This window comes from Egretta garzetta, unplaced genomic scaffold (genome assembly GCF_000687185.1).
Source record: "Egretta garzetta isolate BGI_Z169 unplaced genomic scaffold, ASM68718v1 scaffold6, whole genome shotgun sequence".
NCBI lineage: Eukaryota > Metazoa > Chordata > Aves > Pelecaniformes > Ardeidae > Egretta > Egretta garzetta.
The window spans coordinates 232,953-256,193 of NW_009260080.1; the positions used below are offsets into that span (position 1 = coordinate 232,953).

At 38.6% G+C, this 23,241-nt stretch overlaps 1 protein-coding gene across 8 annotated transcripts in view; it reads left to right on the forward strand.

Annotated features, from left to right (window-relative positions):
• CREM (cAMP responsive element modulator) overlaps nucleotides 1-23,241 on the forward strand; it is a 31,497-nt gene that overhangs the window by 2,639 nt on the left and 5,617 nt on the right. For 2 of the 8 annotated variants that reach the window (XM_009641331.2, XM_009641330.2), the window contains exons 3-6: nucleotides 5,931-6,077; nucleotides 9,951-10,042; nucleotides 10,197-10,342; nucleotides 17,304-17,492. In XM_009641331.2, the coding sequence (XP_009639626.1) occupies nucleotides 5,931-6,077; nucleotides 9,951-10,042; nucleotides 10,197-10,342; nucleotides 17,304-17,492 (574 nt within the window). Of the gene's footprint in view, nucleotides 1-2,182; nucleotides 2,267-5,930; nucleotides 6,078-9,950; nucleotides 10,043-10,196; nucleotides 10,343-17,303; nucleotides 17,493-21,830; nucleotides 21,969-23,241 lie in introns of those variants that run through there. The other 6 variants (XM_009641333.2, XM_009641332.2, XM_035896812.1 and 3 more) reach the window with 5 other exon arrangements.

Here is a 23,241-nt window from a genome sequence, read left to right on the forward strand (position 1 = left end):
TGGTAAAGCGGGCCCTGCCGGCAAGCTTATCGCCGAAAGGCCTTGTGGTGGCGCTTAAAATGAGGAGGGCTTTCTTGCCCTATGTGCCTGCCTGGCAGGCTCTGAAGGTGAGGCGCTTTGTCATGGTGAGGGTTAGTGATGGACGTTGAGAGGTTAACCCCTGCGCCAGGCAGGGACCTCCCGTGCGACATCTCCCTCTGCTTTTGCTGGCATGGGATGGGAAATTCGGGGTGTTCCTGAGGAATTCGTGGCTGTGCCGCTGGTCTGGCGTCTGTGTATTTTGACTGTTATAGAAGGGCACAGACAGCTCCTTCTCCCTCTTCGGCCCCTGGAGGAGTGCAGTTAAGAGAACGCAACCGCTTAAAGTAACTGAAATGTACCTTGCGCCAGCTTCCAGTCATCTCTCCTACTAGTTTTCTTGCAAATGTGCAGAAATAGGAGAAAAGAATTACTTGGCTCTTACTGACAGGTAAAATGCCTGGTAACTGAAACTGAGGGCTTCTTTTTAGCCATCTCTGGGTTTTTTGTTCATACCTTGGTTTTGTTCAGTCAGAAGTAAAGCATTTCAATACACTATCTTTTAATACTCAGTTTGTAGTTTTCTGTGTATTATCAAAGAATCACAGAACAGGTGAGGTTGTCAGGGACCTCTTGAGATCATCTAGGTCAACCCACCTGCGCAAGCAGGGTCAGCCAGGGCAGGTTGCCCGGGACCGCGTCCAGTGGGGTTGTGAATATCTCCAAGAATGGAGTCTCCACAACCTCTCTGAGCACCTGTGCCGGTACTGGAGTGCCCTCATAGTAAGTAAGGTGGTGTTTTTTACGTTCAGATTTCATGGAATTTCATGGTTTTTTAATTGACTCATTTTTTTGTTTAATTGAGACTTTGGCCAGACAACTACTAGCAAAATGCTGGGGGATACAACTGCATAGGAGGTAGGAGTTTTGTGAGGGTTTTTGTTTGTGGGCATGTTTTTCCTCTCCTTTGGAGTTCAGGCTTTTAAAGAAACACCTGCCATTTGGTCTTTAAAAGGCAGACAGGGTATTCAATGAGGTGATAATCTCTAGAGGTCAGACAATGTTTTGTGCTGAAGCATTCTTAATGTCTTCCCTCTTGGGAGGGAGAGAAGGGAGACATTAAGAACGTCTGGGCTGGAGCACAACGGAGGGATGAGATAACCTCCAATGCTAAGGGTGACCTATTATTAGTAGAGAAAAGATAGTGTGTTGTTGTTCTGGGTTTTTTTCTCCATAGTTTTTGTAATAGATACTGCTATATACTCCTGCAATTTTTTGGTGATGAAACTAAAATTACTTCTTCTGCAAAAGCAAAAATTAGTAAATTAGAAACTAGCAAAAATGAGATGCATCTTTCATTTATTGAGACAAAATTGACATTTTCTGTCTTTAAAGGGTTTTTTTTTAAAGAAAATTAATTAATGTAGAATAAGATCACATTTGTAGCTAAATTTCTTGCATCTCTCACCTTAAGCCAGTTAATGAATAGACACGGCATTGTTTTGGTGATCCAGCCACGAAAAGAAGTAGGTAAGAAAATACTAATTTGTAAAAATTTTGGTGGTTGTCTTTAGAAGCTGTTGGAAGTGTACAGAGCACCTGTACAGAAGCTTGACACCTTTTCTTCAGGGAAGAACAAAGGTGCAAGGTGGAAAATTTCTCAACCTGTTTTGAGAATGGACTCTGTGGGTTCTGTCCCACATGCACAGATCTTATATTAATATGTATAGGGCTGTTCTTAAAAGGAATTTAACTTGGATTGAAATATTCTGATAATGTTGATGATAGTCAAACTTGTACCTTGGAACAATTAGATTTGCATGGTATTCAAAGAGAAATTAGATGTTCCTTTTGCAGGATTTCTAGAGGCCGTCTGTGCATCCTGTGTTGCCCTCTGCTCAGCTACACTAAATATAACTCAAAAAATGTAAGAGCAATGTACTTAGACCTTTCTCAGAATTGACAAAAATACTTTCAGTTGTGGTTTGGGTGTTGGTTTTTTTTTTTTTTTTTCCCTTTAATCCTACATCCTTGATGTGATTCTTTGAATCACTTTATGTAAACGTTGTCATATTTTATCAGTAGAGCTGTCTGCTGTCTTGGTCTGAGATACCATCTGTTGACCTCTTGTTGCTGGCCCTGAACTAGACATGGGTCAGGATTTACAATGTGAGAACTGCTGTCCGAGAGAGCAGAGGGAGTTTCCAGAACCTGGTGTGCATAGCCATTGCAAGCTGGGCCTGCTCAGGTTTAACACTGAAGGGGTATTCTCCTTGTGGGCTTTCGGCATCGAACTTCGTGTTAAATCTTGCTCCCAACAGATTGAGCCCTGTAGAAGTTTGCCAGGCTGTGTAAATATGGCTTTAAAACCAGCCTTCTAAATGCAAGTCCAGGACATTTAGCAAAACTGATGTTTAGAGCATTATAAACCTGCAGCCTTGACGCAATTTTGTGCTTCCTCAAGGGTATGCTTGTCACCAAATGGCTGAAATCAGCCTAACCTTGTCTCCCTTAAAACTATGTGCTGCTTTTTTTGGCATTAGCTTTGGAATTGACCAAAACTTCCCTGTCTTCAGCTTTTCGTCATAGAGGCTACTCAGTGCCTGAATGTGGAGAGTCCTTTGTTCTTTTATTAGGTGATTCCAGGATGGGTTTCCATTGTCTTTTCCAGAAGTACTTTTCACTTTACTTCTGGAGTCCTTGTAGTGTTTAGATTCTACAGCAGGGACATAAAGCAGATGGAGCTGTGCACTGCATACTTCATATCAGCAACGTTTGAGCTATGAGGGGTTGAATGTGAACATAAACTGTTAGTACTCCGTAGGGACAAGTTATCTGACCTTGGGTGGCAAGAGTGCGTACATCCACAGTATAACTGTTCAGATGGACGATGCATCCTGAAGTCAGCTAACTGATGAGTAATATCTTTGGAAGAATGCGTATGAAGATCCTTCATGGTCTTTTTTGCTGGCTGCTTTTCTCTCCCCTCTTGGAAGAGGGAGCACTTATATTTCCAGACATATGAAGTATGAGCCCATACTGCTATGACGGGATGCATGGTTGATACTTGTTGAAGCTATTAGATTTGACTGCTGCATACCTAAGAGGATAGAACCTAAAAGGACACGACAACATCTGAAGTCTCTGCCGTTGCCAGGGACATAACCCTTACACTGTTAAACCAGGTGCTTAATGTGTTAAGCTTCCCCTCTCACGCTTTGTGTTCCTGAGTTCCTTCAGTGGATTGCTTTCAGTCACTGTGCCAGACAGCCCTTGAAGTAATGGTGTTAAAGGCAGCATTGCTCATCACTGATGTCAGAAAATAATTTTTTTGCCAGGTCTGTTTCAGTCAGCATTTATACATGATAATGTCAAAAGATTCTAATATTTCGGTTAACATGGGAATATTCAATTTGAAAACAAAGCAAAGGGAAATGTGAATCGAAATTGTTTTGGTTTAATAATTTATAATATTTATGAAAGAGATGCAGAATATTAAGTTGGAAATATATTTTTTTTCTGTCTTAGTTACAGAAAGCGAACCTAATATGAAAGAATCACAGATGTTTCAAAGTAAAGTTTGTAGGTTACACACTGTGTGACTTTTGGGTATTTGTGGAAACTCAGCAAGCAGTGATCAAATCCAATTGAGCTGTTTAAAGTAGGTATAAATGAACAAACAAATCACTTTTGGTTTGATCCAGTTTTAAAATACTTTGTTCTTCTCATCCGTAAACCCTAGCCCCCCATTTAATCTCTTACCTGAATGAATGGGAATAAAACTATTTCTCCTGTGATATTGTAAACTGTAGTCTAAAAGGGTATAAACTGAGTGTGGTTTTCCTTTTTTCTTGTGTGGTTATATTGAATAAGGAGCTTTGAAGTGAATGTAGTGTTTCTTAATCTTGAGTACTGGATTACTTCCTGGTTATGTGTGCCTGACCCATTGTGTACTAAAAAGAAACTCAAAAACTGTTCACCTTGTACTGTTTTTGTGTGTGTTGTACTTAGAAAGTTCTTTCTGATACACAGAATATTGTATCAGGTTGCAGCTCTTGCAGAGAGAGCAGTAAATCAAAAGGTTTGGTGAAATTGCTTTTGTAATGTTTTGAAAAGTTAGCATGTTGTGTTTAGAGTGCTCCATGCTCTTTCCTTGAAGCTTGGGTTTAGGATGGTGTCAGCTTTGACACAAAATAGACCATACTCTTCAGACCTTTGAGACTTTCTAGATCTCAGTCTCAAATATCTCCGTCTGATAAATCTCTGATAATATTTGTTTTATAGATTGGGTAGAAGGTTTGTACGTCCTATTTACATGTTGCTATTTAATACCATTTAAGGAATGATTGTTTCCATTTTGGGGTTAGAAATGCCCTGAATTGTTCTATTTCCTGAAAAGCGGGTCAGTTGCCTATAACAATTGAACAATTACATAGTGAATGTTGACAAGATCCTGTTTCTGTTTCCTAGAAACATTGTTTCTTCAAGATAATTAGAGCCAACATCTGGTCTTTTTGATAGTAGTGCATCTTAGTAGTAGTTAAATTTTTTTTCTTGCTTCAAGAAAAGAATGCGTCCCAGGCAAACAATGGCATATGGATCAGGAATGAAAGCTGCTTTAATATTTGGAATTTAAAAAAACCCTTCAGTGTGAATACAGAAAAATACAAAACTTTCTTTAACACTTTTTTTAAGAAAAATATTCAGTATTCATCATGTTTTTCTTCTCACTGTCATCTCTTTTTACCTTTACTGCTCATACTAGATACCTTTTGGGGCTGAGAAAGCTAGGAAGCGAATAATACCAGAATTTTAGATGTGACTCTGAATTTATTCTTGTACGTGCAGAATATAGAAATAAGGTTTTTCAATGCAGTTTACTTTGAAAACCACAATATCTCTTTTTATCCTATGATTTATGTTTGTCATTTTCTTCCTTTTCTGAGTTTAGAGATGTTTCATCACACAGAACTTGAGATCAGTCATAGTGTTTTCCCTTTGCTTCAGTATTTGTTTCTGTTAATAGACTTAACAGTAATAGCATAAATATGAAACTACTTTTTAGCCCCTAGGTGTTTAACTGTTTCTTAGCTCATTCATCCTCAGTATTGATGGTTGAGAGCCAAGGGCTGGGGAAAGCTGTGTGTGCTCCAAATTGTCATCAGAAAAAGGGATCAGATTATTCCTAACCAGAACCCTTTCTTCAGCTGTGCTAGGCTTAAAGAAGATTCAGCTGTTCTTTATTTTTATTGTTGTATCAAAGCACTGATAAACTCCAACTCTGTTTTTCTTGATATATAAATAGATATGTATAAAGAGAATTTATTAAACTAAGTCAGATTAAAAATCCAAGTAGTTCTTTATCAGGTTTTTTTTTTGCCATTTGAAAAGTTCTTGTGTCTCTTGAGACCTTTATCTGAAAAGCACAACTTCTTGCCTAACAAGTAAAGCAAAACCAAAGCAGTTCTGGATTTATTTTAATTTTTTTTTTTTCTTGACTAAGAACGTGTTCTGTATGTTGTTGTAGCAACATGCCACTTCAGTGAATATTGATATTTTTTGTTACATTTCTTGAGGTTCTTCCTAACCTTCATGCTAGCGACAGCAGATTTAGCGTGTGATAGCTTAGGGTTGTTTTTAAGTGAAAAGGAATCATGAAGTCTCTGGAGGTAAAAAAAAAAAGAGAAAGATTTGAAAATTGTTAGGGTACATTTTTAAGCTTTCCATACCATTTGGAAAGATACACGCCAACTTTTACTAGTAAAACTAGTTTATTTCTGTGTGTGATAATTAACACGCATCTAAGCTATTTTAGATATGGCATCAAAACCAGTTTCAGTATCACTTCTAAAAAAGCATTTGCTGAAGTCTTAAGGCTTGTTACTTAAACATGATGATTGTAATTTTTGCAGGTTTCTGTAGCTGCATCAAGTGCTGGAAGAGGATCTCCAGCTGTAACTCTAGTGCAGTTGCCTTCTGGTCAAACTGTTCATGTCCAGGGTGTCATTCAAGCCACACAGCCCTCAGTCATTCAGTCACCACACATGCAAGCTGTTCAGGTTAGCTCTTTTATTGTTACATTTTCATGAATATTTGGTGCTTCATAACTCTTCCTCCAACCCCATCTTCAGTTTCTCTTCATTCCTACCAGTATTGCAAGACTTACTCATATGGTGCGGGAAATGGCGGGGGAGAAGGTGGCAAACAGCCAACCACTAGCAGCAATACAAGTATTGTGTAGCGACTCCTTAATGCTTCCTGTTTATCTTTTAAGAAATTGTGTCTTGGAACCCTGAACTTATGCAACAGCAAATTTGTGTAGCAATGTGGCCTTATTTCAGTGTATCTTGCAATTTTTCTGTTTTGTTAAATTCTATGCACATCATTTTTCTAACAAGACTATGAACTCATACGTTTCCAAGTATCTCATACTGTATTTTTGGAGAGCATCTGAATGTAATAGAAGTAAATGTATTATAGTCAAATGATTCCTTGTCATTTTTAGCAGGCCCTGTTAGAGCATCTGGTATTGCTTTTTGTGGGTGTGGATATGTAAAGACCAAAAATAAGGGCAGCCTCAAATGAAACATTTATTTGGCAAAACTTCACATGTTTAAAGTTGCTGACATTAGAAATTGGGGACTGGTGCAAAATGTGTAAGAGTTTTCAGAGCTTTTAAATAGTGAAAAAGACAAGAGAAAATGAACTTGCAGTGTTTTGAAAATGGCTTCCCCTTGGTGTTTTTCTTGTAGCTAGGAATGCCTTTGTTCTAGTTTTCTTAAAATCTGATTGTGAAACATCAGCTGAATGGCTTTTTGCAAATAGAATTGATAGGTCTGGTAAGAGAGGCTGTACACCTGTTATGTGTGAACTGTTTTACCAGCAGTCCTTGCAATGCATTAAGGAAGACACAAGCATTGTCAGTCCTCTTGAGAAGCTGCCTTTAATGTTTGAGAGTGCTTAGTAGCTTTCAAATATAATAAATAAAAAGGCACGTGTAAGTGTGACTTATCTTAGAGATTAGAGAAAAAGATGGCTGGATACTGAATATTTTATTTGTAAGCAGTAGGTGCAGATCATGGGACATGGTAAGGTTTTGCAATTCCAGAACACTACTGAAACAGGTGCAGTAGATGGCAAGAGACTTGGGTTTGGACCAAACTTGAAGTCAAATCGGAGTATTCAAAATAAATACTTTATTTTAATGGAATTCTTTCTAAGAAGCATAATACAGCCATTCCCAGTTTCTGTCACTGCTTTTGTTCAAGTCAGTATAGTCAGGATGTATGTGCAAAAATAGAGGACTTGCTCCAAAGCTCAGAAGGAGGAATTTCTCTGGAATCCCCTTCCAGCTGCTGCTGTGTCTTCTTAGGGGAGTGGAAGTTGACTATTTGTTGCATTGAGTGAACTCTGGCTGTTTTCCCTAAGGAGTAGAGACAGGAAACCTGTGTCCTGATTATTACTGACTAGTTAGTTCCAGGGTTTTGCTTTGGTTGCATTTGAACATGCTAATGGCAAACAAGGTGACTGTACAAGAAGGGCTTGAAGATGCTGTAAATTACTCCATTACAGAGGCTGTTCAGTCCTTCTGTGATCCTCTTAAGTACTTTATCCTGCCACCTGGCATTTCCTCCAGATCATGTGGCTTTAACTTGATATCCTATGTCTGCCAGACAGTGGGGAACTTAGGAAATTATATTAGTTTAATTTAGAAAAAAAAGAAGTGTTGAAGGTTGATGTTAAAGCTTGCATGACCTTTCCCTCAAACACCTGCAGCTTTAAACCAGGAAGTGTTCAAAATTTTTTTCTTATAATGCTGTTGCTTTTAGGATGAAAATATGCTTATCTGTATCATGTTCCTCACTGTTTTGTTAATGTTGTTTTACATATAGGAAGGTTTGAAGTTCAGATTATTTGTCTTTTCTACTTGCTCACCCCTGTAATATATTGGGTATTGGCAGACTAACATAAGCTCAAAGTTAAATTTGTTCAAATGGAGGGTAGTGTGGTAAAGTTGAAGTCTGAATGATGTCCAAGAAAAAATGGCAATGTTTTCCATTGGTTAGCGTTGTGAACTCAGTTGCTTACTATTAGAACAAATTGAAATGCTACATTTATCTGTCTTGATGAAAATTAGAACTTCTGAAATTTCTTCCGTAAAATGTCCTTTTCCACATTAAAATGCTTAAATCATCTTGTGATTTCCTTACCTTCTTCCCGAAGTATGACTGTTGCTGGCTTCTTTGGCCATCTTCACAAACTAGGGATGGCTACTGGTAACCCTTAGTGGAATGGGAAGGTTTAAAGGCACTAAGGTCTTGTTTTCCTGCTGTTTGTCCTGGGACAAACATATTTCCCCTCCTGCCCCCGCAGAATGAGAGTTCTGTTTTGAGATAGGATGCCCAGGCTCTCAGCTGTGTAATAATGCCTTAGTTCTGAAGATGTATGCTGGAGGCTTGAAGGTCAATCCACAAGCAGGTTGCTGGAGGGCACTGGAGAAAAATGCCTTTCAGAAGATCTCTTTGCTGGTCAGCATGGGTCCATCCTGCAAAAGGATCAATGCAAAATTCTTGAAGCTCTTCTATCTCTGCCAGTCAACTCTGAAGTCTGGTGTGGAGCTATACAGCTGTAGACATGCAGAAATACCTCTCATTATTTCTAGGTGGTCTTTTTTTTTTTTTTCATTAGGCAGCTAGAGTTTTAATGATGTTTCCTACATATTACCCAGCAAAATGAGGCTACATTAAATATTTTTACACAGAACTGGAATGTAATAAAATTAAGAAGCAAAGAGATTATTTCATTCTGCAATAGCCTGTAGCTCTTCTAAGGTGTAGTTTTATAGACTTGAGTTGGGGTGACATAGGCCTATAAATTTCCAGAACCTTCCAGACAGTCATTTTCTGTTGAGGTCAAGCAGGTTTTGTTTCTAGCACTAAGCACTCGGGCCTGGCAGCCACATCAGTTCTAGAGCTCTTCCTTGTCTTCCCTGAGCTGCAGGGAAGCCTCCACTGCACCCAGGTCAAACACTTGAGCCTTCTAGTCACTTGACTTATGTTTGTTCAGTGTTAGCTTAACACAGCACTTGGTCGGAAATGGCAGTCTGCTCTGTCTTTATGTGAAAAGGTCGTTTTCCTCACTAACTTTACTGCACTGTTTAAGTTTGGAGATCTTACACACCAGTAGCTCTGAGTAGTTGAATGAATCAAGAAAATAGCATGTTTTCCTTGTTCACTAAGCACTTTCAGTTCTGTATAATAAGATAGTTGCTGGTAAAGAGTGTGATTCAGCTTCAGACCTTAATGTCATACTGGGTAATTTTAAGAGAAAAAGAACCTATGAAAATACTACTAATAAAAGTCTGAGAAAATGAGACATTGTGGACTTGTCAGGCATTGCTAAAACTCACGCAGTATTGCCAAGCAATGTATTTGTATTTATGAATATGTGTTGGTATAAGTGTAATGAATATGTACATTTAAATAAATTTATTTTCTAAATAGCTTTGGTGTGTTTGTGAAAAGGCTTTTGTATACTGTTATTTAAGGTGCATTAGTGCAGTATTCTGTATTTTAAATGTTTGTTTTCACATTAAAAGCTAATTAAATTGTATAATATTTTTATATTTACAGAAATCTTCTGTCTTCAGTACTTTTTCTAGGTGTCATTCACAAAAAAGTAACCTGGATTATTTTGATTTTTTTTTTTTTTCTCCTTTATTGAATGGAAGATGTCATCTAAGTGGCTATGTGTTGCTAACCTCATAATTGCAATTTGCTTTGGAAAAAGAAGTCTAAGATCACATGATTAGTGATAAATAAGTGCATAAACTTCCTGTATGCAAACATGGAAGGAATTTTTTAAAATAATCTTTTACTCTGTTGCTATCTTTTTTTATGACGTTATGAATTTTGGAAACTTTGCTATTACAGGTAGCATCGATTGCAGATGAATCTGCAGAATCAGAAGGGATAATTGATTCTCAAAAACGTAGGGAAATACTTTCAAGGCGGCCTTCATACCGGTAAGAAACTTCTATTTTGGTTTTGCTGGTTTTTAAAGGCAGTGTATATATTATAGCAAAACCGTCTGATAAAAGCCAGTGACTTGGTTTTCTCATGGATATGGAATTTCAAATATATAAAATTATTTACTTTTTTTTTTCTTTTTTTTTTTAGAAAAATTTTGAATGAACTAACATCAGATGTTCCTGCAGTACCAAAGATTGAAGAAGAAGAAAAGTCAGAAGATGAAGGAGCGCCTTCTGGAATTTCTGCAATGGCCATGCCAACCAGCCTGTATCATACTAACACAGGGCAATACAGTATGTTTGCAAAGATAACTGTGTGATGATGTAGAACGTACATAGGAACAACTTTGTTTCTGAGGGTTCCATAATGAAGTAGAGGTGTTGGATTTTGGTGAAGAATGAGAGCTTCTGTATTTCCTAAATAATTTCCTAAATAATTTCAATTTTTATATTTAATTTTTCCTAACATGGGCATTATAGACTTTCAGTCTGTTTCTTGTAATGGTTGTTGGTTGCTAGATTTAGTCCTTCTAGAACTCTTATGTGGAGGTGAGGCTCAGGTGAAACAGAAAATGTTCACACCTTTATGTGAATATTTAGTGTTGCAAAGCATTGCAGTTTCAAATTACTGTGATTTGCTATGTATTAGCGCTATTCTTTACATGAAATGACAATTAGTGAGTTAGACTTTAAAGTGTAAGGTTGGAGTGTGAGATTATTTCTTAACTTTGAATTTTCTTTCTTCAAAGAACTATGTCTCTTCCTCTCCAGTTGTCAAGTATGATCACTTTAGCTGCAGAATTAACCTAAATTGAGGTCTCCAACATTTGATACTTCATCCAAACACAGGTTAAAAGTTAAATTCACAGTTCTGTTATATAGATTTTACTTACTTATTTATTTATCCCTGCATTTATGTTAAAAATGTTGTGTAACCTGCTCCCCATATAGCTTTCAGCTTAATCATGTATAATCTAAGGAATAACTTTCTAATAACTCTTTTTTTCAATTATTTATTGGATAAAGCTTCACTTCTACAGTTATCTTTTTTTCACATCTTTTCATGGGTAGCCACACTGGAATGCAGGTATTTTTCCTTTGCAATCACAGGAAAACTGCAAAAGAAAAGTTGTGGCATTTTTTTCCTGGAACAAGAGAACAGAGGAAGTCTATTAAAACATTGCAATGGCAAACAAAAGAGGATAGAATCGCTCTCTAATTGTATTCTAGTCACCCTTAGAATTCCTCAGTTATTTCTAATTTATGCAACTAAAGTAATTATCAGCTCTGAGAAAGCAGCATTTCCTGTAATATTATCTACCCCTTAGCATAGAACGTAATTTTTCTTTGGCTTTTCTTACCCTTTCTATAAGGTATAGACATAAAGAAATGTCTGCTTCATGATGTCCGGCATCTGAAGGGCTCTATTCTGTGGACCCGTGGTCATGCTAAATGACATCCAGTACAGAATCTGGCATGTATCGTTGACCAAATTAAATTATTTTCTTCAATTTTTGAATTATATTTTTGGTTTGGCTTAGGTTTCGTTTTTAAAAAAAAAAGCCAGTTTCCGGGCTTAAAAAGAAGTGCCATAGTTTCTGTACTATATTCTAGTGAGCCTCCAAATGTTTAGGATTTCTAAGAAATTAGGAGTATAGGTTTCTTAATTATATATTCCTCTAGGAAACCGGAGTTGTACTTTTATTCACAATGTCTTGCAGGAGGTGATTCTTACTTCTTAATTGAGGATGTTTTAATTTGAATGTAGCTATAAATCACAGTGACAGGGAAGTGTATAAAAGAATAATGAAATTCACAGGTTTTGCTTTCTTGTTCAGTCAAACATTTACTTCTGAAAAATCAAACAACAGAGAGCATCACCAACAATGTGCTTGAATTGAGAGAGTCCACAAAACTTTAATTAAATCTTAATTTAAACCTGGCTTTTGCATGAGGCAAGCATAGAAGATTTCTTTTTTGTGTTGCTTTTTCTTTGAATAAACACGTGCTATATATTTAAATTACTTTAAGTAGGTTCTCAGCCATAATGAGTCATTGCTTCAGGATGCAATGTCATCCTTCATAGGCTCTCCTGATTCTGGCTCAAAGTTGTTCTTACCCAATTTATTAGTTCATTAATTTGAATTTTTTTTTTAAGTTAGACTTTGTAAGTTAAAATATCACACATCTTTTGCTGCAGTGAAGTCTGTGTGTTCTCTCTAATGCTGGCTAGGAAAAATTGCATCAAAATCTTTCTTAGGTTGCTGGTCATTACCTTAACGATATTGCTTGCCAAAAAAGTTAGATTTCAAGTTAAGTCTGGTGGCAAGAATGGTCATCTCCTTGTAGTAGAGGGGGGTCTTAATTTGGAATTTACCAAAGAGAGCTTGACTGTTTACTTCTAGTCCTTGCATTTACAAGGCACAGGTCTGGAGCGTTTCTGAGCAGCCACCCTTTTGGCTGCCTGTGATCCTCAGGAACTGCTGTCAGCTAAAACTGGGAACGCTATGTAGGAATGCAGCATCTCCTGTGTTGATCTGAGTCTGGATGTGATGTAGAAGGTCACTACATGTAGCTATTTTACCTTTACGTCTCCTGTCAATAGCGCTCTACTTCTGCTTGTCATTATTGCATCTGAGTACTCTTCTTTTCTCAGCCACCGTTGGTTGCGTGGGTTCTCTTGTGCAGGCATCCAGCAGCTTATGCATAAAGCTGGTACAGTGTCTATGGCAATGAAGAAATGGTCTTGCAGTGTCACTACAGCCATCTATACTGTGCCCTGGTTTAAAACAGATACCATGTTACTACATTTTCTGATTCCTGTGTTCTCTACTGTTCTCTCTATTCCTGCACAGGAAGGGCAATTTAGTTGAAAAGATAATTTTGACTATATGTTGGTGTCTGGATGTCTGGGATGACTATTTCTGAAAGAACTTGATAAGTAAATTTTTCTGAAAAACAAATATATTTTTTTCTACTAGCAGCAGTGATGGCTGTTCTTTGTGTTCATTTTACCAACCAAAATGGTATGTTGCCATGGTTTCCAAGTATCTTTTTCCTCAGAGCTTCTTGGCTTTGGCTTATGGAAGCAAACAGGCTGACAGGCATGACCAGCTAGATAAAATGTCTTTCCCAGTTACCTCCATCAACATGTGTTTTATCTTTTTTAAGGGGAATGGTTAGTTTTGCATAAGGCGGTCTCTTGTGTATGAGCCTTGCAGCCTGATCTGACTACAAACCTTCTCTGACAGCTGCATTTCTGTCATGTTGGTTACTGAATACTGAAAAAAAAATGGTTTGCCTCACCTGTGGTGGTGGTCTAGCTGTGCAAGAGTTGTTTGTTCAGTTGGAGTGTATGAATCAACTGCCCCCCCCACACCACCTACCTGTGCGTATCATGATGTTCTGTCTGAAACGATGCAGGGGCAGTGAAGTTTACTAGTTCTTTTGCCATCTGTTTGGATTGCTTGCTGTCTTAGGACAGGTTTTTAACAATTGGGAATTAAGAAATCTTTTGGGAAAGACCAACTTCAGTTGCCTTTCACAGTTTCACAAGGGAGGGCAAGATCTGATTTTTCTGGATTAGAGCTGTTGGTCATACTCAGGGGATGGAATTAGTATCGTATTCAGTCCTAGCTAGAAGAGAAGATGCTACTTATATCCACCTGCATGATGTACGACTCCAGGGACTGTTCGGGAAAGTCCTATATTCTTCCTAGAAGGCCCAAGTTTCAGTAGAGCTCCAGCACAACAAAGGTCTGTACAGCAGTTGAGATCAGGACAGTGAATGGGGTGGGCGCAGTGTGGTGTCCTGGTAACATGGCAGGAATCAATCCTGTAAGGGAAGGAGTTACTGGAGTTAATTCACTCTCGTTTAGAAAGGACTGGATTGTGATCTGAATGAATAATTGCAGAACAGCTGTGACATAATTGTTTACCCAGGCTCACTGTGGAGCTAAGAACTTTGTATGATTATGTGCTGATGTTTTACTGCTCAGGAACCCAAACTGACTGGTTTTTATGGGGTACGGTACTGTGATGGTGGTAACTCTGAGAGAGGCAGAATTCAGCTGTGTGTAACTTCTGGGAGGTAGAGGCGACAAGTCCTGCTGGGAAGCTCACATGCTGCCAGGAGCCTGCTCTTGTCCTGGATCTCATGAAGAGTAGAGGAGACAATGGTTTATTTTTCTTGCTTCTCCCACTGTGCCCCAAAATGGGACACTCTGCTTTGGAGGCCAGACTGAAATATCTTGCTCATTTATTTCAACCCCCCGCTCCCACAATGCCTTATGTGTGGAGCCCTTGTGCACCCATCTAGTTCCTACATTACATGTTCCCCATTCCAAGGGAAGTCCATGCTGAACCCTGTTTTAGATAGGGCTTGAGAGGAATTCCCCATTTTCCCCCAAAAGAAGCTAATTTAGCTTCTGGGATTTGGCCATTTTGGTAGATAACTCTACTACATACTTATAAAATTTAGCTGAGTTTCTATTAGATAGTTACTATTGCCTAATTTACTAATAACATTTTACTAATAAGATCTTTGAAGTGCTATTATCTGATGTTGCCCTTTCAATATAACCTACTATTATCGACACAGAACATTTTAAATCAACTGTCTCAAAACTCACATGGGTGTCTAACAAATCATGTACTCAGATAAACAGATCTGAACCTTCAAGAATGTAATCAAATACTGCGAATCTGACAGTGAAATCAAAGGAGTTTGCACTCTGGAATCTGTACTTACATGTGACTTCTGTACCATTTCAGACCACTTTAAATACAATGACAGTGATTGTAGTTTAGATATCTTTTGGGGGAGAAAGAAGTTTGTTACTTCTTGGTAATTGGGTTCTCATCTAAAAGTTCCATGGGTATTTTAATTAACACAAGAGATGTATTTGATGGGTGGACCACTTGGTGGATAAGGAATTGTCTGGGTGGTCACACTCAGAGTTACGGTCGACATCTTGATGTCTGGGTTAGACACCAGTGATGAGTGGTGTCCCTCAGGGGTCTGCATTGGGACCAGTATTATTTAACATCTTTGTTGGGGACGTGGACAATGCGATTGAGTGCACCCTCAGAAAGTTTGCAGATGACACCAAGCTGAATGGTGTAGTTGATACTCTAGAGAGAAAGGATGCCATCCAGAAAGACCTTGTCAGGCTTGAGAGGTGGGCCCGTGCAAACCTCATGAAGTTCAACAGGAACAAATGCAAGGTCCTGCTCCTGGGTCAGGGCAATCCCAAACATGGATGAAAGCTGGCTGATGACTGGATTGAGAGCAGCCCTGTGGAGAAGCACTTCATCGTACTGGTGGATGAAAAACTGAATATGAGACAGCAATGTGTGCTAGCAGCCCAGAAAGCCAATTGCATCCAGGGCTGCTGCATGAAAAGAAATGTGCCCAGCAGGTCAAGGGAGGTGATGTTGTCCTTCTACTCAGCTCTTGTGAGACCCCATCTGGAGTACTGTGTGCCAGCTCTGGGGTCCCCAGCATAAAACAGACATGGACCTACTCAAGTGGGTCCAGAGAAAGGCCATGAAGATGATCAGGTGCTGGAGCACCTTTCCTAAGAGGACAGGCTGAGAGAGTTGGGGCTGTTTAGCCTAGAGAAGATAAGATTCTAGGGAGACCTTATAGCAGCCTTCCAGTACTTAAAGGGGGCCTACAGGAAAGATGGAGAGGGACTCTTGGGGGGTGTAGTGATAGGATGAGGGATAATGGTTTTAAACCAAAAGAGGGTAGATTTAAATTAGATATTAGGAAGAAATACTTTACCATGAGGGTGGTGAGGCGCTAGAATAGCTTGTCCAGAGAGGTGGTAGTGTTCAAGTGTTGACGCGGAAGTCACGGACACTGCACACGATCAATATGATCAAGCAAATGCCGATTTATTGTGCTTACAACATGGTTAATATAGTCTTAGTGCTTCCGCGCCACGCGTACACTATTCACTGCTTGGTTACAAATGCTTAACAATTAGCTGTCCGCGCGCTTCTCCTCAGACAGTGATGGCACCTGTAATACTTTTCATTGGTTTAAGATTTACTGTCCACGCGCTTATTCTCAAGTACTGATTGGATATATAAAACAAAGAACACAGCTATCTTAGTTTCTACTTGTGGTCAGCACATTTTTGCTTTAGCTCATAGCTTCTTGCTTGTTTCAGTGTACCAAGGACACGCTGTTTACAGAACCTGGATTGTCCACGTATTCCCACAATACTTTGTGGCCCTGTTGTTCAAGAAACCCCTCTACATTCAAGGGCAGGTTGGATGGGGCTTTGAGCAGCCTGATCTAGTGGAAGGTGTCCCTGCCCATGGCAGGGGTTGGAAAGAAATGATCTTTAAGGTCCCTTCCAATCCAAACCATTCAATGATTCTATGATATTTCTGCTCTTAACAAAGACAGTGCTAATTTCAAAAATAATATAGAATTGATAACCTCTCTAGGAAATTTGTTTTTTGTCTAAATATTTAATTATGGTGAGCAACACTATGAATTTTTTAATGGGGAAAATGTATTTTTCATGTTGTTGATTACAGGGGGGGGGGAGGGGCGGAACGCCTTTGTTCTGTTTCTCTTTTTACATAAGTATTGCACTCCTTACAGTTTTTACAACTTGGTAAAACATTGTTAGGCTAGACTTTCTCTCACACTAAGGAAAGGATTGTGAGTGTCAGAAGACTTGCTCTTCCTTTGTCTACATGTCCTGGGTTTTGTTTTGTGGGAATTGATAAACACAGCTTTTTCTTACTTTTTTCAAATAGCTTTTTTACGTTACTTTTTACAACGACAATGGTTCTCTATGCCTAGGAGCTACTATTTTTTCTTGTATTTTGGGAGAGTTAATATTTCTGGATATGTAGAGATAAAATGTGTGAAACACTGCTTTTTGTCTGTTATACATAGGCCAGGTTGGATGGGGCTCTGAGCAACCTGATCTAGTTAGCGGTGTCCCTGCTCCTGCAGGGGGGTTGGACTAGATGACCTCTAGGGATCCCTTCCAACCCAAAACATTCTATGATTCTATGATACATATGGCATGTACTACACAACAGGCTTTATATTTGTGGAAATCAGTATTAACATTATTTAAGTTTTACTGTGCAATTAATCTGTAAGCAAGGAGACAACCAGGACTCCTATCAGACAATGTTTATTTTAAAGAGGGAGGTGTGCCTTTTAACGTGTGTTATATCTCTTTCTGTTGCCTAACTTATCTTTTTTTTTTTTTATGTTTAGTTACTATAACTCAAGGTGGTGCAATCCAGATTTCTAATCCGTCCTCTGATGGTGTCCATGGACTACAGACATTAACAATGACAAATTCAGGAGCTCCTCAGCCAGGTGCTACCATTGTGCAATATGCAGGACAATCACCTGATGGCACACAACAGTTTTTTGTTCCGGGAAGCCAAGTTGTTGTTCAAGGTATATTTTATTAGTCTACTGCATTTTAGTTTTTTTCATATAGACCAACTTTTCTTAAAAGACTTTACATTTTGTGTTGATATTATTGCACTGTTAAATAAAATATTTAAGTATAACAAGATGAAAGACAGTCTGAGGAGGAAACTCAGTTTCTCTGTTCAGTAAGGCAGCTACTTCTTTTGGTTAAAAAAGTTACGAAGAGGAAATAACAGTATAAAATCACTTTCTGCTTTGAATTATCTTGTCCAGACTTTGAGAGATATGTTTAATTGCAGTAAAGGTGCTGTTACAGGTTGAAATGAGATGCTGAAGGTGCCTCTCATTTAATATATGAAAATAATTTGTTTTTTTCAGCAGTTAATCAATCTTAATAAAACAAAAGTTCTGAAGTTCTTTGGATATGTTTGGGGCAGAATTTCCTTGCAACTTATGACTCTCGTAGTTATTAGAAAGGACACTTTGTAGGTCCTATAAAATGCACACCTGTGAATAGTGACTTCTTGAACCTTACTGTAGTTTATGCAGGATTTTTTTTTTCTTTCCACTGCTCCCAGCCTTTTGGAAATGCTGAGGGAGATTGAGGACCAAAGGTATCTTGGATTCTTATTAATACCAGATAAAGTAGGGTTGGGACTTGGCTTATGCTGAGGAAAACCTTTGAAAACGGGGAAGAGATTTCTGTATGGAGACACTAAATTAATGGCTGTCATGGAGGATATAGGGAATTTATTTTCCCTATTTTTTTTTTCTTGGATCACCACAGAGAAGTAGGGAGGGAGGGCTATACAAATGCTTTCGTAAGGCAAAACAGCTGTCTGAAATAAATTATGAGAAGACCTAGGAAGACATTAAATATGTATTCATGGAGTGGATGAGAGTCATCAACTAAATGTATACACAGATATCTGACATAGCTGGTGAAGTCCAGGTTGAGGTGGTCTTTTTTGCCCTAATATGGATGTTTGAAACAAGTTCTGTCTTTAAAGTGGCTGTTTCTCTCACTTTGCTATAAAGGAAGCCCAGTATGTAAATAAAGGTAATAGCTTGTAGATATCTGAACTTGTTGAAACAAAGCTAAGTAGTGATATGAAATTTGAATTCTTCCACTGCCTCTGGTTAATTCTTTGCTGAAATAGATTGTCGTTCCAGGACTTTTCAGAAGCATTTCAAGGAAGCTCTGAGACTATAATATGAACCCCCCCTGGCCAAAATGTTAGTTTTTGTCATGCAGATAGTACTGTTACAACTTCCCTAAATATCATTATGAATACATTCTTAGCAAAGCCTTAAGACCCAAATTTGGCTGTGCTCCAAACAGGTTTCCCACTCTGGTACTTCATGTTTTCTGAGTATGAGTCTAGTATGTTTTCTGTACATGGGCATACATATCCCTTGAATTAGAGGACTTCTCTGTCTCTCCAAGTTGACTGTAGTATTTTGTGATGTATAGCTTTGATTCTTCAGAGCTTTGGGGTGGGAGGACAGAGTAGCTCCTCAGTTGTTTCCTAAAGCCTCCCCAGTCTGTGAAGAAGCACAGAACTTAGGGATTGTATCTGGCAGCATTTCAGTCCTTGGGAATTTCATTTGGCTGGCCTTCCTTTACTGACTTCTCATTACAGGGTTGTCCTCTGGTGGGGCTGTCCTCTAACCTCCCTATTCGGTCCCAGTGATGGGCTCAACTACTCGATGGTGTAGTCCATTAAATGTTTTGCTTGTGATGAAAACTTTCAGAATGGATTCAGAGACAGTTACTGAATATCTGCTACATCCTGTTTTTGAAGCTTCTAGATACTTTAACTAAATTGATTTGTTCTCTGGCTATGCTCAGAGATGTTGACTTCCTGGGATTTTCTGTTCCTTCGGCCCAAACAAACTCCAGTGCTTTAGTGATGCTCATAGCTGTTGACACAGAAAAAAATGCTACATAGCATATACAGGGAAAAATACAAAGGGAATAGTAAGTGAGCATGAACTCAGAGATGATGAGAAGATAAAAGGTTTCAACTTACTATTCACGCTGTTGATGCTGGAAAATTAAAAAAAATCTTTAATAAAAAAAAGTATATATAAAGAATATGAAAGCACCTGAGGATGTTCATGGTAATATAGATCTCTTTATGATAATACTTGCATATCGTCAGCAAACCTGAGTTATTCAGCATGGAGTGAGACAGTGGAATTAGTTGGATATACAAGTCTCTAATATGTCTTTACTACAGGTCATCTTGCTTATGCTAGAAAGTCTGCAGGAATATAGTTTGTCATTTGTCATTTATGTGCACTTTGTAGTTGAGTGTTCACCTAATGTCACGATAGCACAGATTATAATAGGAAAGCAATATTCTGCTTAGTAATCTTTCCGCTTACATATGTTTTCATAATGATCTTGGGTAGTGTTGTGGTTTACCCGCAGCCGGCAACTAAGCACCAGACAGCTGCTCACTCACCTTCCCTGTCCCCCCACCCTGGTGGGATGGGGGAGACAATCAGAGGAGCAAAAGTAAGAAGACTTGTGGGTTGAGATAAAAACAGTTTAATAATTGAAATATAATAATAATTGTAATGAAAAGGAAAACAAGGGAGAAAGAGAGATAAAACCCAGGAAAAACAAGTGATGCAACCGCTCACCACCTGCTGACCGATGCCCAGCCTGTCCTGAGCAGCGATCGCTGCCCCCCAGCCAACTCCCCCTGTTTAAATACTGAGCATGACGTCCTATGGTGTGAAATATCCCTTTGGTCAGTTGGGGTCAGCTGTCCTGGCTGTGCCCCCTCCCAGCTTCTTGTGTACCTGGTAGAGCATGGGAAGCTGAAAAGTCCTTGCCTGGTGTAAGCACTGCTCAGCAACAACTAAACCATCAGTGAGTTATCAGCATTCTTCTCGTACTAAATCCAAAACACAGCACTATGCCAGCTACTAGGAGGAAAGTTAACTCTGTCCCAGGCAAAACTAGGACAGGTAGACGTGTATCATTCCTAGGGCAGAAGAGATGTGTTTAAGAATCTTTCAGATAGCATATGTATTTATATTTCTTCTAAAGTATTTGTTGATGAATCTCATGTAATAATGCATGGCATCACATAAACCCTGTGCTTGATATTTTCTGATAACCCATAACGGGAAAAAAGGATTAGTATAAAAGCACCCAAGGTGTTGATCCAACTGAGTGATACTTCATTTGCTACAAGTTTGCATTCATAGGCAAAATAAGAGGCAGTTCTGATGTCCTGACAGTTTCCTAATACAGGTTAAGGGGTTTTTTTGCTAGCTGAAGCAAAAAAAAGTGTTTAATTATTCATGAAAATAAGTGTAGAAAAGTTGTATCAAAAATAATGCTGTTGGGATCTATGTATGTTTTCATAATACGGTTGGTGATATGAACAGCAGTGATATTTGAGATCTGTGGCTTGAATTTCTTGTGTGCTTCAGTTGTGATCTTCTGCTCATATGATCCTGCAGTGGTCTGTAATCACAGGGCGCTCCTTTTTTGCATTGATGCTTCCATTATTGCTGTCCTTGGCATAGTTTCACAGTTGACGAATTACCAGTCTGTGTTTGTTTATTACAGACAAAGGCCTTAGAAGTTTGCTGTGCCCTACATACAGACCAGTGCCTAGACTGTTGGTCTGAAACTAATTTAATTTAAATTGATGTAAATGATGAGTAACTCTGTTAGAGCTGAGATTTTTATTTTTTTTTAAACTAAGTAAACCAGATCTCTTAGACTTATTTTGAAAAAAGAGGGAATGGAGGAGAGGTAGCCCTTACTCAGTTACTGTTCTGCCTGTTACAGCATCTGAAATCACTCGCTTTAGGCTGTCTTACTTTGGAGCTTTCTTCAGTCTTTTCTGAAGCTTTTCACTGAAATTAAATGAGTGGGTTGTGGGTTCTTCCCTAAAACAAGGAGCTTTAGCCTTTCATTTATCTATTTGTTACAGCTTATTAAGCTTTCCTGTCTTGCATGTCTGTCCGACAGAGTTCTCTGCCTTTTAGTGGAACTGCTCCAATCAAAACAATTGCACGTCTTTTTAAAATTTCCCTATTTTCTATCCAATCATGACTTTATCATTCAGATTCATTCAGGAATTCTAGAGCCACGTTTTAATTTCTGTCAGTTAGTGCTGTGAATTTTCAGGTTTTGCTTTACAGCCAGCTTTTGTGGTGAGTGCTTTCTGTAGCTTTATGAATAATTCAGGGAAAAAGAACAAAGCTAGGCTTATAGAAATATGGAAGGGGGGGGGAAAAAAAGGTTTACTGGAAAAGGAGTTCTTTGCGCTGCAGTTTCGGTGAGCTGTTCCAGTGACAGAGCATATTAATGACAGTGGTAAGCAAGTGAGGTCACTGTGATGTCAGTGCTCTTGCTTGTAATCCTGCACATGCTTGCTAGTTTGGAACAGTTCACGCTGAGCTGTGGTAGAGGCACAGGAGAATCGAGTGTGCAGAAGCTGATCATGGCTGTAACAGGAGATGAAACAGGTAAAAATTTTCTTAGTCTTTTACATTATATTTTTGGATGCCTAAGCAGTGCTTAGGTGGTATTTTTGATGTTTTCTTTTGAACCTGTTGCTATAAGTCTTTCATCTTTCAAAACTGGTACAAATAGCTTCTGGTTACATCTGGTCAGTGTTGGATTTCAGGGCAATTTTAACAGTTTCACTGGGAGGAAAAAGATCCCTGTTCGTACATGAGTTCTTGCACAGATTGATTTAGATAACTGATCTTTACTATTTGATGCAGGATTCTGCTGAAAAATCCACCAGTCTTTTAAATTCTTCTTTACTGTGAAGAGATAGTCATATATATTACTATGTTTATAATTGTTTTTTGTCGTGTAAAAATGACACTGCTTTTTTGTTTAGCAATAAACACTTCAGATTTGATAGCTAAAATAGGCTTAAGCATAGCTGTAAGAGAAAGGCGTGCATTGTTTCAGTAGTGTAAATAAGCCCTGTGCTTTCATTATTAAAGGAAATGCTGAACGCAAACAAATTTGAGAGCACAATAATTTTAAGTATTGTAACGCCTGCTTGTTTTCTCCTCCACTGTAAAATGGTCTGTTCCTCAGCTAATTGAGTTCAAAAGGCTGACGTCATTAGATTTCCTGGAATCGTGTTGCAGTAGGGAACTGGAAAAGTTAAACTCCAAACAAGATACACATTGACGTCAGCTCCAAGTCATGCTGCGATTTAGTCAGTTCCTTTCTGCTTCGTCAGTTGCCTCCGGCAGATCTATAATATTAACCAGTTCGCAGCCGGTACCTACGTGCTGCTGCTCATTGCTGGTACATATTGTTTCATTAATCCAAAGATAAGTATCTTCTCCAAGTCGACGCGGTTTTTTGTTTGGGGTTTTTTTATGCTCAAAGGGACAATGATTCATGCCTTGTTTAGCCAGTTTAGTGGTGAAGTTAAAAACCCTTTGATAATCTAGTCCCATCATTATTACTCACAGAATGAGAGAATAAACATACATATACATAGCCTGTATCAGGCTTATTTTCTCCTGAATAGTCACTGAAAGAACTCAAGTGCAGGGGTGCTATCTAGTGTTCAGCAAGTTACTTTTTCCAAGAACCTGCTGTGAGAAGGTGGTTGATTTTTTTTTTTTTTTAGGTGGTTTGGTTTTGTTTTGCTTTTTTATTTTATATTTCTCAGAGCTTAATTTACAAGGTCAGTTGTACTCTTACAGATGTGGTTTGCTTTTTTGCTTAGTTGTTTGTCTTCGTGTTAATAATTTCCTTTTTGTAAGT